The 14,260-nt window shown below is 43.5% G+C and overlaps 1 protein-coding gene across 3 annotated transcripts in view; it reads left to right on the forward strand.

Moving 5' to 3' along the window:
* The first annotated feature begins 12,060 nt into the window (after window positions 1-12,060).
* The window catches only part of rhbdl1 (rhomboid, veinlet-like 1 (Drosophila)), a 48,507-nt gene continuing 46,307 nt past the window's right edge, over window positions 12,061-14,260 (forward strand). For 2 of the 3 annotated variants that reach the window (XM_008279413.1, XM_008279415.1), the window contains exon 1: window positions 12,061-12,108. In XM_008279413.1, coding sequence (XP_008277635.1) covers window positions 12,061-12,108 — 48 coding nt within the window. The remainder of the gene's footprint in view (window positions 12,109-14,260) is intronic. The other variant, XM_008279414.1, reaches the window with a different exon arrangement.

The following is a 14,260-nucleotide window of genomic DNA, read 5'->3' on the forward strand; positions in this document are numbered from 1 at the left end:
CAGGACCACAGGCAATAAACAGCTCCCACATGAGGTCCCCCCATCTTTATTATATTCATGTGAGGTGGACGTGCACGGCAGTAAATACCCACCCAGATTACAAACTTTGCAAATAATTCTGCTGGATTATTTCTTATTTTAATATCAGGTCTCATGTCCCTCCCTGCAACGCCATTTTGATTCGTATGTGAAAGTCACAGCCACTGAAGTAGTGTTTAATTTTCTCCCCCCCACACACACATCCTGACTTTTGTGGCATTATTAGGGGGACCATTTTGGGGGATAATAACCAAATTTTCTATCCTCCTCGTCATCAATGGTGCACGACAAAGCCGGCTGCTTGATGGAGGTCCTCCTCTAACTACTGAGGGAACCAACCCATTCCAAAGTGTCCCCTGTCACACATTGAAATCCACCTTAATTACAATTACACCCAATCTGCCTGCTTGGTTGCTAGATTGCAGCTGATAAACAATAATCAAGTTGGAGTCACTCTTCCTCCACCTGTGTCCACTGAGGTGAGGAGTGTGTGTTTTTTTGTGTGAGGATGGGTGAGTTAAGGAGTGAGGGAGGGGAGGGGAGGGGGAGTGAATGAGTGAGTGTTTTTCCTGAGCTGGGAGGGAATGGATGAGAGGATGAGTTGGTGAATGGGTGACAGTGTGTGTGTGTGTGTGTGGGAGGGTCCATATCAAACAGTGTTTATTCTCTATGGCACAAGTGCAACAAAAAAAAAAAAAAAAGGAGGGGGTGAAGGAGTGAATAAATGAAGCTGAGGCGAGCAGGGGTGACTGAGTGAATAAAAATATTTATATGGCGCAGGAAGTAAAAGGAGCAAATTGAGGAGGGGGGGGGGTTGGAGGTAATTGAGGTTGTGCAGTTGTGCGCTGGCTGTGCAAAGAGTCTAATGGTTGTGTGATGCCTATTGTTTGGCTGCTCGGGCCATGTGCAGCAGGGATTTCGTGCGTCGCCTTGTGCGTGTGCGCATGCATTTTGGAGCGCTGCGTTGTTTTTGTCACCGATTGTCCAGAGTGATGTGTTATTGTCTTGTGCCCCGTTTAGGGAAGCGGTGCTCGGGGAGAGAGAGAGCAGGAGAGAGAGGGAGGAAGGGGAGAAAAAAAAGAAAAAAGCAGCAGCCAAACACTGACTTCTCTCCCGGTTAGACCACTCCCTTCATCCACCGACAGAGGGACGTCCTCCACGGTGGCTGGACCTCCGGAGCACCTCTTTGCTCAACGCGCACCATCAAAGTAATTATCACTGGAATGATATATAACTTGACGCTTTTATTAGGGGCCACATGCTGCGCGTTCCTCTTTCATAGGCGACTGATAATTGGGTAAAAATGTATAATTATCCAATGACTGCACATGAATCCGTGCCAGAGGGGGAGGAAGGGGAGGGGAGGGGTGGGACTGCTGGGGACAGAGCTCAGAAGATTAGTTAATTAATTAATTGATGGAATATTAATTGGAAGCCATTTTGACAGATGATTAACTCCCTTAAAAAAAAATCCTTGATTGCAACCATTGTGATGATTTGCTGCTTCCCTCTGTCTTACATCATAGTAAATAACAAAAGAGGCAGTTTTGGTCACATGTTTTTCAGAAAAAAAAGGGAAAAAAATCAACAATAGTAAAAATAGTGGTGTTTGCAGCCCTACATGTGGATATGTGTTCATTGTTGCAGCCTCTAGTTTTTCCATCTCTGCTGCCACCACATTGAAATCCAGGTTAGAATGTTAATTTCAGCGTCTGAGGTGCAGATATATTCAGTTTACATAATGCCAACGCTGGTTTATTTGTCAGAAGTTGGAGAGAGTGGGGTGGGAGTTACATTACATATGTATTTAAGGCAGACAGCCACACCATCGTGTCAGGTGCGTTTTAGTGGCGCGCCTCTAAATTTATCTGATGCCAGTTTGTAATTTTAGCTGGCCAAAACCCTCTCAAGTCTTGTCCTCGTCTGTGGCCCCAGAGCATGCTGGGAAACATCATCCACCATTTCGCGTCCAAAGGCCTCGGCGTGCTTGAAAGGTCCACAAGTCTCCAGCGCATTGTGTTGAAAATTCCGAGGCGCTTTGGTAAAAGGAATGTGTGGCTTGAAGATAAGGTGAAATTGGATCACTTCTGTTTCATTTACTCAGGTGGCAAGTAAAGAAGTCACCAGACAGGTTTGGGATTAGATAATCTCTTATTTATGCCGTGAATCTTCAGGGTCGTCTTACACTTCTGTAAATATGTCACATCAAAGTATTTTACCCCCTTCTACGAGTAGCGTCAGTGTAATTCCTTAAATTCCACATGATATGCTTTTTTCTAAATCATCCCGACCACCCAAAAAATCCAGTAGGTTGGAGGTGGAAAGATCCCACTGCTGCTGCTGCTGCTGCTGTGTTTCATTCATGAGGGAGTTTTAGGAGATTTAATAGTTTAAGTTGTGCCAAATGTTGTTTAACTACAATATGTGGCTGACTGTCTATGTAAAGTGTATCTAAAAGGTACAGATACTAATCCAGCACACAGTTTTGTTGTTGTTATTGTTGTTGTTTAGAAGTTCTGCTATCTCCTCATGGTCCGCTAGCTCTCTGTTCTGTGTGTGCTTTAAAAAAAAAAAAAAAAAAGTCCAGGGCTTGTACACAGTGTTGGCTCTGTTAAAGGGAAACAAACAGAGTGACTCGGACTGATTCACACAACGCTATTCAAGCGTGTCCTGTGCACGTTCGTGCTCGTGCACAGGACAGTTGGGAAGGGAAGTCAGATGAGGATTAAATGGAGCAGCGGTGGCGAGAGGGGCGGAAAATCAGACACATGCTAAAATCAACAAGCTCTGTAAATGCAATTACAGTAGCCCAAGAAAAATGTCCCTAAAGAGACATTAAAGTGTATTTGATCTTATTATAAAGTACCGCAGCAACTCAAAACACTGTTACAAAAATTACCGTAATACAGTTTTGAGTTGCAGGTGAAGTGCAAAGTAGGTAGAATGCCACAGAGCAGAAGCTTTTTGTGTAGCGACAGTCTCAAAGGACTTCACGACAATCACAGTCATGAAAACAAATGACTCCAGCACCTCCAAAACTGCAAAACCTTCACCTATGTCTTCCTACATGTCCAAGCAATGCACCTAATGTGTTTTCCTCCACATATACTGGATTATACCATCATCTGCATGTGACAGGGTTTCATATTAATTCTGCTCTCAGAGTAGTTTAAGAGAAAAAAAATAAAAGCTATGCATGAATAGCGTATAATTTATCAACACAAGAAAGCTTCTTTACTCAAGATACTTCCACTTTCTTTACACCTTGTTGTTTTGCATTGGCTTGAGCTTCAGGGTTTTGTTTTTCGTTCTTTGGGCTCTATGCTTCACCACATTCAATTTGAAATAAACTAATGGATGCAACATTAAAGTGCCAAGTCAGAGCTTCAGTTTTGGTAGGTTTACGTTGATATTTGAAGAACAAAAAACTCTGAAATCTAGTTTTTTCAGCACATAGTGCCCATCTTCCAAGGGCCCACATGTAATTGGACACTTGGACACTAAATGTTCCTCGGGCAGCTGTGTGTCGTCTAAACGTTGCTGCAAAGAGCTCACATGTGGCTCCGAATTGATAGAAATGACCTGGTTTGCCGAGGAACACAAGTGTTGTAGACGAGCGGAAAATCTGTTGCATGGTGATGAAAAATCTCTTTATGACTGCTCGGCGAGTCAATACTGCCGTCTGAAATGGAGGCGAACGCGTTTCCTTGTCAACAAAAAGAAGACGAGAAACTCGTTGGGTTCACCACTAGATGCAAACAGAAAAGGAGAGAATGTCGCTTACAGAGACGTCTAAAGAGAAAGCAGTAGGGTTCTGTAAAAAATCCAGGAGAGAAGGAGGAAAGTAGGAAGGAAAAAAGGGAACAGCTCATGACACAAAGACTGCATATTATTGGTATGTACACTATGACACACCAGCTGTGGCCATGAGGTGGACATTGTTCACTTCAGCTGCCAATCACACACAAAACCGTTTATGTCTCGATGATTAGGTCTGCACTGAAGTAGCAGCGTGCCACGTTGAGACAACAAAGTGCGAAAAAGTCTTTGACACACTAGCGGTTTTAATGCAGTTGTCCTCGGGCCAGCTGGGGTGTGATTACGCTCTGTGGAGAAAGTGTGTGTGTGTGTGTGTGTGTGCGCCCATTCGGATTTTGACAGTTGTGTCAACACTCGGATGTCTGAGCAGGTGTTAGCGGCCAAGTGCTGCGCCGACTGCCGTGCAAGCGAGCCAACAGGCGGCCATCGGTTTCGGTCCGCACCAAGATGTTCTTTGTGTGCGTCTCGCTCGTGTTAGTATGTAGAGCAGGTAACTATTTCCACAATGTCAGCTGTCAAACCACCTCTCACATGACGGGCCTCTCGTCGGACGCCGTCTGTCAGAGCACCTGTGAACTGTCAGTCAGAGGAGCTGGGACGAATTGAACAGAAGCTGCCGTGAGGTATTGTCAGTTGTGAAGCACTCCATTGAAAGACAAACAGTCATCAGACATTTTTTTGAAATTAATTATGCACGTTCTTATTAATATTACGATCAAAATCAAAGCAGAATTGACTTTCAACTTGTCATCTAACAGTTATAAGTGACATACTGACCATAAGCTATCTCATCTGTTTTGACGGATACTTTGCTGGTGAAGAATGCCACATTTAGCCCTAATCCTGACTTTAACCTTTGCCCCTTTAATACACTGGGACTTAGTAGGGTCCATGAGTAACTTAAGCTGAAACTGTAGCAACAGACAGATCAGAACCATCTAGTAAGAGCAGATTTCATTGTGATTTTCATTTTTGTTTTAAAAAATTGGAATCAAAACAGACCTTAATCTTCAGTACTCGACGAAACATGTCCATTTTCGATGAGGTTTTTCTTTCTTCTGCTTTGTTTTATTTAATTACTTCACACAAAAACTACTACTAAACCGTTTGTTTTTTTATATTTCTTGTGGTTTTGGTTTATTTTGCGGACAGTTTTTACAGGGGTCACGTCTGCTTATGAGCCCATTTCACCAACAGAGGGCAGTAGCAGCTTAAGGACGCTGGTTAGTTATTTGTATCATTTGCCATCCACATAATCTTTGACTTGGCGTGAATGCAATTAGCGCTGCTGCATGACCGGAGGACATATAATTGTGTCAGACATTTACAGTTGTGTCAGATGGTAATCAAAGCGGAAACAGCACAACACACATACTCGGAAAAGATGTGTGTTATCAGTGTGCAGCGTTGTGCATACGTTTAAGCCACTTAAATGAAATCTAAAATGAAATCTAAATAATGTTATAAATAGCTTTGATTCAGTTAATTTCATACATCAGTGCGACTTCCTTTTTACCTTCAGTCAGTGATGTTGAGATCAGGGCTTTGGGTGGGCTTTACCATCTGTACACTCCTACCATAATGTTGCATCCTAAACATGGTGTTGCATCAAAGCACATAAGTGATGACTTCTTATTCAGGTGGTGCAACTGCAGGTTTAAACACCAGAGGTCTCTGCAGACTTCAGTCTTACCGCTGTCGCTTCCAAACCTGTCAAAAGTAGTAGAAAATCTGTGCTCAATTCATAAAAAAGTGGTACTATAACCGCATAATGTCAAGAATAGCAACTGATGTTTGATCGACTAATTAGTCCTGTATGAGATGTGAATATTGCAGAGATGAAATAGTGTCCCCCCTATGAAATAAATCAGAGTTGGCAGAGTTTGTAAAAGAGTAATACATCCCTCTTTTTTGAATTAATTTTCCCCCTTTGCTTTCCCCTTTTCTCTTCTTAATTCCCTCTAATTTCAGCCTCCTTCCTCTAACTCTCTCCTTCCTCTTCCTCGCCTCTTCCATTTTATGTTCCCAAGAGATGGTCTAAGTGGAGCAGTTTGGATTAAAACTGTGTCATTCAGTGACCTGATTCATTTTTCTGCCATTTTTCATCACGCGGGTGATTCCCTCTCTTGCACAATCACTACTCCTTGACATTCAGCAGCTTTAAATGTGAAGCGCCATCTATTTAAGCTCTCATGATTAGTGGAGGCTAAGAGGTTCTAGAAAACCCTCAGAACAACTCGTCTTCTTAATTTATAAAAGATTAGGTCAACAAAGCGAACAATAGCGAAACACTGTAATGATGTGATCCTGGGCAGTGACAACATGCCGAGAGTTAATTGTATTTTACAGACAGGCACCGGGGTTTATTAGTGCTATCATCCTTTGAACTCTCAATCTCGTGGTCAGGTCTTGTGGTTGCAATTTCATTCCGTCTTATCTTGAACTTTCAGACGACTCAATTAAAGCAACACTATGTGACTTTTCTTAATCAGTGACAACAGCGGCCTCTGTGGACACAAGTGGTAACTACAGGATGCTGTTGCATTAAATTCTGCCGGACTGTTTGTTAGCATTGAGTAAGCGCTGAAGGGCAGTGGAATAAGTTACTCGTGCAACAAACACAAAAATATCGTCTTAGTACAAACCAGGTACGTTATTGTCCATTGCACCTTAGTATTGTGTGAGCCTCAGTTACCATTCACACTCTGAACTGTTGGATTATGAATCACGGCGACCAACACTATATAAAAACAAAGGATATTCCCACACCAACACAGTTCACTTACATATAATAGAGGCCATTGCTAGACATTGTATTACCAGTTGAGTAAAGCAGATCTAACGGGAATGGCAAGCCAGAGTTTGTAAATTACAGCTCTCAAGTTTGGCATTTTTCTGTCACCATTGCAATTTTTGAAACAGAACATGGCGAAGGTGTGGATCTGACAGAAAAATTAGTACACTATACATGCCCATATGGTAGCAATGTGTCAATCGCAAGATAGCCATGCCCTAAAGCATAATCTGCTTTATGGTCTGTGTTATTCTAAATGTAAACATAATTTACAAAATTAACTACATGCTGTGTTGAAGGAGACATAAAAATTGTAGTTGAGGCCATAAACTAATTTGGAAAATTTTTAATGAGGTAATAAATAATGAGAGAAGAAGGGTAATTTTCTCAAAGACTTCTATAAAGTTTAACTTCTCTTTGCAACCAGAGGAGTCGCCCCCTGCTGGCTTTTAGAAAGAATGCAGGTTGAAGGTATTGGCTTCATTTTTCAATGTCGCCCATTGTCCAACTTTGAAATGCAGCCTAATTGTCCAGCTAGTAGCTAAACCTCTGTTGAATTGACCTGATATAGTGCAGGAACAACAGTTCGGGGGGAAATGAGGCATAGTCCATTCTCTCTATTGCAAGTCGATGTGTCATTAAAATATTTGTACAGCAGTTATTTTACGGTAAAACAGTTGCAAAATGTTGCTGTAATGTTCCACATTTTCTCCTCCCACTTCATAATTTCCAGGTTGGTAAATGGCAGAACTGTTTCCCTGCATACACCGGACAGCACTCCACCTCAGTTGGATGCCCACACAGAAACATCCTCAGGTACTAATGTGGCATTTTCTCACTGCTCCGCTTCAACAACCTGTTTAATTAAGATTTCATGAGGTAATTTCTTGTTATTGCATTCTGTAGCACAACTTATATTCTTCCCAGAGGGGACGATTCAGTGAGTCTGACGAGACTGTTCTTCTCTTCTCAGCATAAGATGCAGCCAGACATACAAAAACTCAATGTGTACATTTTCTATTAGCAGTGTGCAATTTCAGTGTAAATTGTAGTCTGGCCACCTAAAGGAAGGGTGTGCACCTCAAGTGTAAGTTTGCCATGTCTGCCCTTGCTCCTCCCCATCACCGCTATGCTTCTTACCATTTTTAAAATCACTATTGGAAGCAACAACCTCTGAGCCTCTGAGGCCACACACTGAAAATATCAAGTTTTGCTGAAGACTTGAATCATGCAGGAAGGCAGCTCTGCTTGGATTTTTTTGGTGAATTTTAATGACAGTGCTCACTTCCCTGCAAATGTTCCGCCTACACAAATCCCCCGTTGTTACTTTGCAGGGGCATCATTGCTACATCCTGGGCTTAGCACTGCCCAGAACAACTGATTGGTTTAAATTAATACAAGCAAACTGAGGTGTGTTTTTTGTCTTCTATATCAGAGTGATCGTAAAGTGTAGCCAGACCATTCTCCAACTCTGACACAGTGCTGTGGACACGAGGTCTGGTTACGCAAAAGTAGTACATTTGTGGCTGACTGTGTGAGGTTTTGGTTGATTTACTGGATTATTTAGGGATCTTGCACAAAATAGGGAACATATTTTTAAAGAGTTCTCCACTTAGGCCTACCTAGTCTGTCTTAGCTGTCATATATTTTTTAAAACTCTTCAAGAAGAAGACAGTTGCCTTTTGGCCACTTGGGGCAAGTGGGTTTTTTAGCCGATTTTTTTCAAATAGTGATTCCTTAGGTAGCTGTTCATAAGACAAAGACACAAAAGAGAATTTGTCCTCAACACATTATGGTCTCAAAAACACTTTATGTCTGCCGCCCTCAATTGCCAGGGGAAAGGGAAGCACTCTTAACTGCTCATACAGGAATATCTACCTTTTGTATAGTTTGTTTGCTGGATAGTGATACTGCAGTTTCACACTTACTTTATATGGTTATTATCTGGTTTTATTTAAGGTTGAATACAGCATTAGCAAATAATCAGATTTTAGAAGAACCAGTAGAAGTTAACATGCTGGAACATGTGCAAATCTAGATTCAGTCCTAAATTTTACTTGTAATCAAGTTTTATAAGGACAAATTGTATCTTTTAAAGAAGTAACTCTGAGGCAGACACATGCCAGCCAACAGTTTTATAACTCCAAGATGTGACTAAATTGCAGGCCAGAGCAATCTTGTGTCTGTGCATGAAGTGCCATTGCTGGAACAATCCAAATTGAATGCACCGTAGTGCCTTATTTTGTAAGTCTAGACTGAGCCACAGGGCTGAATTTTATCAAGTCATAAGGAAGACTGAACCAAGCTCCAAAGGAAGTTTTGATAGGATGAGCAGTGGTTTTATCCCTCTTTGACATCCATATGGTGTAAACTCATGTACGTACACCCGTCATGCTAAAACCTCAGCCTGTGTGTAATTAATCCACACTGAATTCAGACCTTTAGGGCATACATTTATATCTCCCTTTTATCCCAGTTTCACCGACAGAAAGACAACTATTCTCACAAACACCTGCCTTATGGACCTTAAGGTCATTAAGCTGGTGAGGAAAAAGTGCAGACTGGCAGTCTAATTAATGTACGTTTTGCCTCCCTCAAAGGCCTTCCTTTTCTCTGCCGGCTCTCACGCAGAGGCTGGACCAGTATTTTGCCTACTGCTCTCAGGCCTTGTTAAAGAGGAGGCGGATGCCCGGGTTTGTCCGGCCGTCTGCATCCATCCACCAGAGGTGAATAGAACATGAAGGGTTTAGTCAGGCTCAAGAGAGAGCATTCAGGAGGGGATGCTTCAGGCAGCGGAGACAGTATTTTCTGGGAGGGTTATCTCGCTCTGTCAGTCATCTGTATAATGTCCCTTGGTGGCCGTGTAATGGAAACAATGATACTGGCATGACCCTTGGTGGGGTTGTGAGCCTAGTTGGCATCTCATTCATACATTTGGGAGTGTTGTTTACCTGTCTCTAGTGCTATTTTGCACCATCAAGGCCATTTGAGCGTTTTCATTTAACATTGTCTGATTGAATATTGATGCATACACTATATATTATATAGGTTTTCTCAATAAAAAGCAGAGATTATGTCGACTTTGCCCTCTTGCTCAGCTTCCCAATGTGTAAAAAGGCTGGAAATATTTCTTAGGAGGGCGTTCTGCTTTATTTTCTTATTGCACTGGATTTTTTTTTTTTAAACTTCATGGTACTTGTGTATCATTGTTTGATGGAAGTCCTTTGAGGTTACCAAGGCAACAGTTGAATCCAGTTTCATTTTGCCTATTCTTTCAATCTGTCTCACTTATTGCAGTTTGCAAATCCTCCAGCAGTGACCTCATAATTAGATTCGTCTTATTCATGCTCACAACTAGAGTATTGGAGGCAAATTAATTCTTAACATTGATTAGTAGTTGAACAAAGAACCCCATGGAGTGACTTCAGTCTTTCCGCACAGAAAAGGGAATCCTGTCGTTTCTATAGACTCGCAGGGTCATTGTTAAGGTTTTGTTTAAGCAAGAGTGTGTCAGATGGGCATAATGGAAGGTGACAAAGGGAAAGTCTGGGAGCTCTGCCATGTTCAAGGTGGCCTCGGCCCAATCCATTAGGATAAATACAGCAGTTACTCCTGGCTTCATATAGTCAGCAGGCTGCATTTGACCCAATAAAGCACAAGACACATCGCTGTAACGTGGAGGTTCAGATATTTATCAACCTTTCCTCACTTTGAAGAGGATTCCCATCTGCACCAACCAAACATCTGGTGCAATCATGATATTTAAACAGGCAGAGGCACTGTTTGTCACAGAGGCAGAGGAGCACGAGACGAGAAACATCCCTCCTGCAGTCGCGATCTGTTAGCCGAGATGTCACCAGGTCACAACCTCGCTGGCATCCTCCGCCACAGTCGACTACGGAGCCTTTTTTTCACTTTTATTATGAGTTGAGATTTACGTCCCTCTTGCTGCTTCCCCCCCTTATCGCCATTGTCCTGAGGAGGAGGAGGAGGAGGAGGAGGAGTCACTGCGGGTTTGTGCAGAGAGAAAACACCTTTTTAAGGGGTGGAGGGGGATCTCAAGAAAGTCTGCCGCCCACACCAACAGTTCACTTTCCATCATTTATACGTTCTGATCATCTTGCTCGGCTCCCTGCATGCCGTCTCTTTATTATGCATCAAATTAACATGAAATGAGCCTTTGTGCTGGCGTTACTTGTAATGAACTATTGTATTAAGGAGTCTGGTCCTGCGTTATTGTTGTTGTGGTATTCATTCGGCGGATCAGTGAGCCATCCGAACCATCTAATTCAGCTGAATGTTTGTGTGTTGGAGGTGGGGAGTAGGTTTGATCATTGCACCAGTCCATACAGCGTGCTAATGTGCCTGTGCTTATAATTAGCACAGAGATGGAAAGGAGGGTTGCACAGCAGTCGACAGGCTTTCCAGCAGTGGTATTGATATCAGTGGTGATTTCAAATTGTCTCTCCCATTCCCATTCATCGTGTCATGTTAAAATGAACACAATCATAACACAGATAGGATTGTCCCACATGCCTGTGTGTTAGTAGCTTTTGTCTTGTTTACAGTGTGTGGGTTTGTGTCTGTCACTAACCGACCAGACATGTGTGTGCGTGTGTGTGCGTGTGTGTGTGTGTGTGTGTGTGTGTGTTAGTAGTAAGCGCAAAGCCGCAGTGGAACCCATCCTCTGCTCCCTCCCTGAGATGCCTTAGACTTGTAGTGAGGCGAGGAGCCGCAGCCCCTGACCACTCCTTCCCCTCCTGCAATTGGAAGAGAGAGGCCACCTCCCTCCCCTGCCTCATTGGTATGCATGCGGCGCAGTGTGTGTGTGTGTGTGTGTGTGTGTGTGTGTGTGTGTGTGTGTGTGTGTGTGTGTGTGTGTGTGTGTGTGAGAGAGGAGAGGGAAGAGAGAGAGAGAGCGAGGCAGCAGTCAGTGCAATGGGATAGAGGAGAGCGAGGAGGAGGAGGAGGAGAGTGAATGAGAGCTGCTGGATCTGCCTTGCCTTGCCTGCGTGCCTGCCTTGCCTTGCCTGCCTGTCGTCTGCTGAAGCTGGGTTTACCACCGCGCCACGCTGTACTGGCACAGAGCAGAGTCACAGCCCGTTTGTACCGCCGACGCCACACTCAGCACCGGTTATCCCTCCAGTGACACCACCGGCAAAGGAAAAAAAAAAAAGAAAACAAGCAGGGACCAAGCTCGCCAGGCTTTCTCCATCAGCAGCAGTAAAGGGGGGGGACACATCAGCAGCAACGAAGGCAGCCTGACGCTACAATTTAGGCACCAGCTGCTACCTAACCATATCCCCCCTCCACCTTATCCCCATCCTTACCAACACCACCACCACTCCTCTCTTGCTCCTCCCTATGCCCTTGTCCTCGGCGGCTCCTCTCACCTCCCTGGCCAGTATATGGATAGAAGCTCCCTGTTTCAGCTCATACAAGAGCAGGTAAGCAAGGTTTGCAGCGGCACAGGGTTTCTATGGTTACAGGCTCCCGGCCACCTCGCCGTCTATCCAGGGACCGAGACATGGAGGCTGGGGGTGAGAGACGATGTTAGGATAGATAGCAGGAGGCTGTTCGCTCGGGCAGAATGAGAGCATGAGACGACGCGACAGATGCGAGCATCATGGAGCTGCGTTGGCCCCGAGAATGTGAGGTCAGATCATGAGCCACAGCAGGAGGGGGGGGAACCATCATGTCATGGTCTACAGAGAGGATGTGTGTGCAAATGGATGGATAGATGGATTGAATGCTGTGATCTGTAAGTGACAAATGAAGTTACTGGTCCGTTACAGCTGCTGCATCGACCACTCATGCTGTATGTGAATGGATTTGTTTGTCTGTGAGTGTTGTGTGTTTTTTTTTTTTCTTTCTTTCATTGTGATTGTTTTTTCTGTGTTCACCAGACACATCATTTTATCATCTGACGGTCACAAGAACTAAAGATTGCAAGATTATTTGGCTTGACAAGAAGTGCCTTGTAAAGCCAAATAATCTTGCAATCTTTAGTTCTTCCCTCCAGGTCATGGTTTTTTCAGAAGCTGTTATTTGGCTTTCAACTTTTTCTTTTTTCAGCCTTGTTGTTGGAGATGCCTGCCAAGTTGAAACACAGTGTTGGTGACCATATTTAGGCCAGTGAAAAATGCTCCTCTTGACATCTGGTTTCTTAGAATCCTCTAGCCAAACTGCTTCTTTTTTTTTTTCACTCCCCAGTCATATTTAGCTTCGGTCTGCCATCTCCAAAATTAACAAACCAAAATGGATGGAAATGGAGGGCAGATTTTTACATGTATATTTGGGCAGTGCCTCTTGAGTGTGTGTGTGTGTTTGCAGCTTTATTTGATTTGTTATTTAACTCCCGTCTGTCCAGGTTCTGATGATGATGAACTGGCCTTTTGGGGTTTGAACTGATTGGCAGATAGATTGAGCAATCATTTCATCCAAGAGGGAGGAATTGATTGTCTGCTGCAGGGTTTAGGGGTCACGAGTGGCCCAATCAGCAACCCATTGATCAGCAGCCTCAAGAGAATGCAGAAATGCGTGTGTCCGCCATCATGTGCACACTTGCATTTTTATGAATGTGTGTGTTATTATAACAAGTGGAGGAAGCCTGTGTGGGCTGAGTGAAAAGATGTTCTGTGGTCGCACTGGTGAGTCATTTACTGTATGAGCACTTTAGTGATAACAACTTAGTGATACCTCAGTAATACATATTCCTTCGTACATATATTTGAATGTACCTCAGAGAGGCTGACTCATCTGTGTCTAGATCCATTTCCGATGCTGGACTGGAGATGAAGCCGGTATTTCCACATTGTAAATGGCTGGTTGTTTTTATTGATTGTAGGGTTCATTTTGCTTGCGCCTGAATGTTCATACGGACAGTTTGTAAGGCCACAGTTGAGCAGACCACAGCACCACTAAGCTCAAGTCTGGACCGAATCACTCACCCTGGCTGACAGCAGACTTTTTCCACCTTCGGGACTCCATGCAGCGGCCTTTGATTTGGAAAAGGTCTCTCTAATTAAACTAGAATGAAGTGAAATCTGCCAACAGCTTTTGGACTGTGAACAGGCAAGCATGTTTTTTAACAGAGCTTGCTGCTTGGCTAAACAGTGGGCACGTTTCTTTTCTTTTTTCTTTTTTTTTTTTCATCTTCATCCAGGATAGTGTTTTGCAGAGCATGCCTCGTGTTGTTGTAATTCTATCCTCCAGATTTATGTCGTCACATTCACCGGGAGGCTTCCCGTGATGACCACCGCGTCCCGCCAGCCTCTAAGCAAATTCACAAGAGCACCTGGAGGTCAAGTGTTTTGTTTAAGGGCATTTAAAGTGCAGGAAAATGATTATTCAGTCACTTTCACTGTTTAGTTTTTTTGCAGTCTGTGGTTTTGAATTTGCAATCTTAGACTTTTATAACATTTAGATTTAGAGCATCACTGGCCTGGTATTTCCTTCTTTTCTAACATTTTGTTGGTGTTTTGGCTATTTTAGGCAAGAGGCAGATATGAAGCATGCTGGTGGGGAAGGAGGGAGGTGTTATGACATGAAACACAAGGCTCCCCTGCTGGAATCAAACCAGGGATGTTGCAGTTATGCACCATGAGT

The sequence above is a fragment of the Stegastes partitus genome, unplaced genomic scaffold (genome assembly GCF_000690725.1).
Source record: "Stegastes partitus isolate 25-593 unplaced genomic scaffold, Stegastes_partitus-1.0.2 Scaffold158, whole genome shotgun sequence".
NCBI lineage: Eukaryota > Metazoa > Chordata > Actinopteri > Pomacentridae > Stegastes > Stegastes partitus.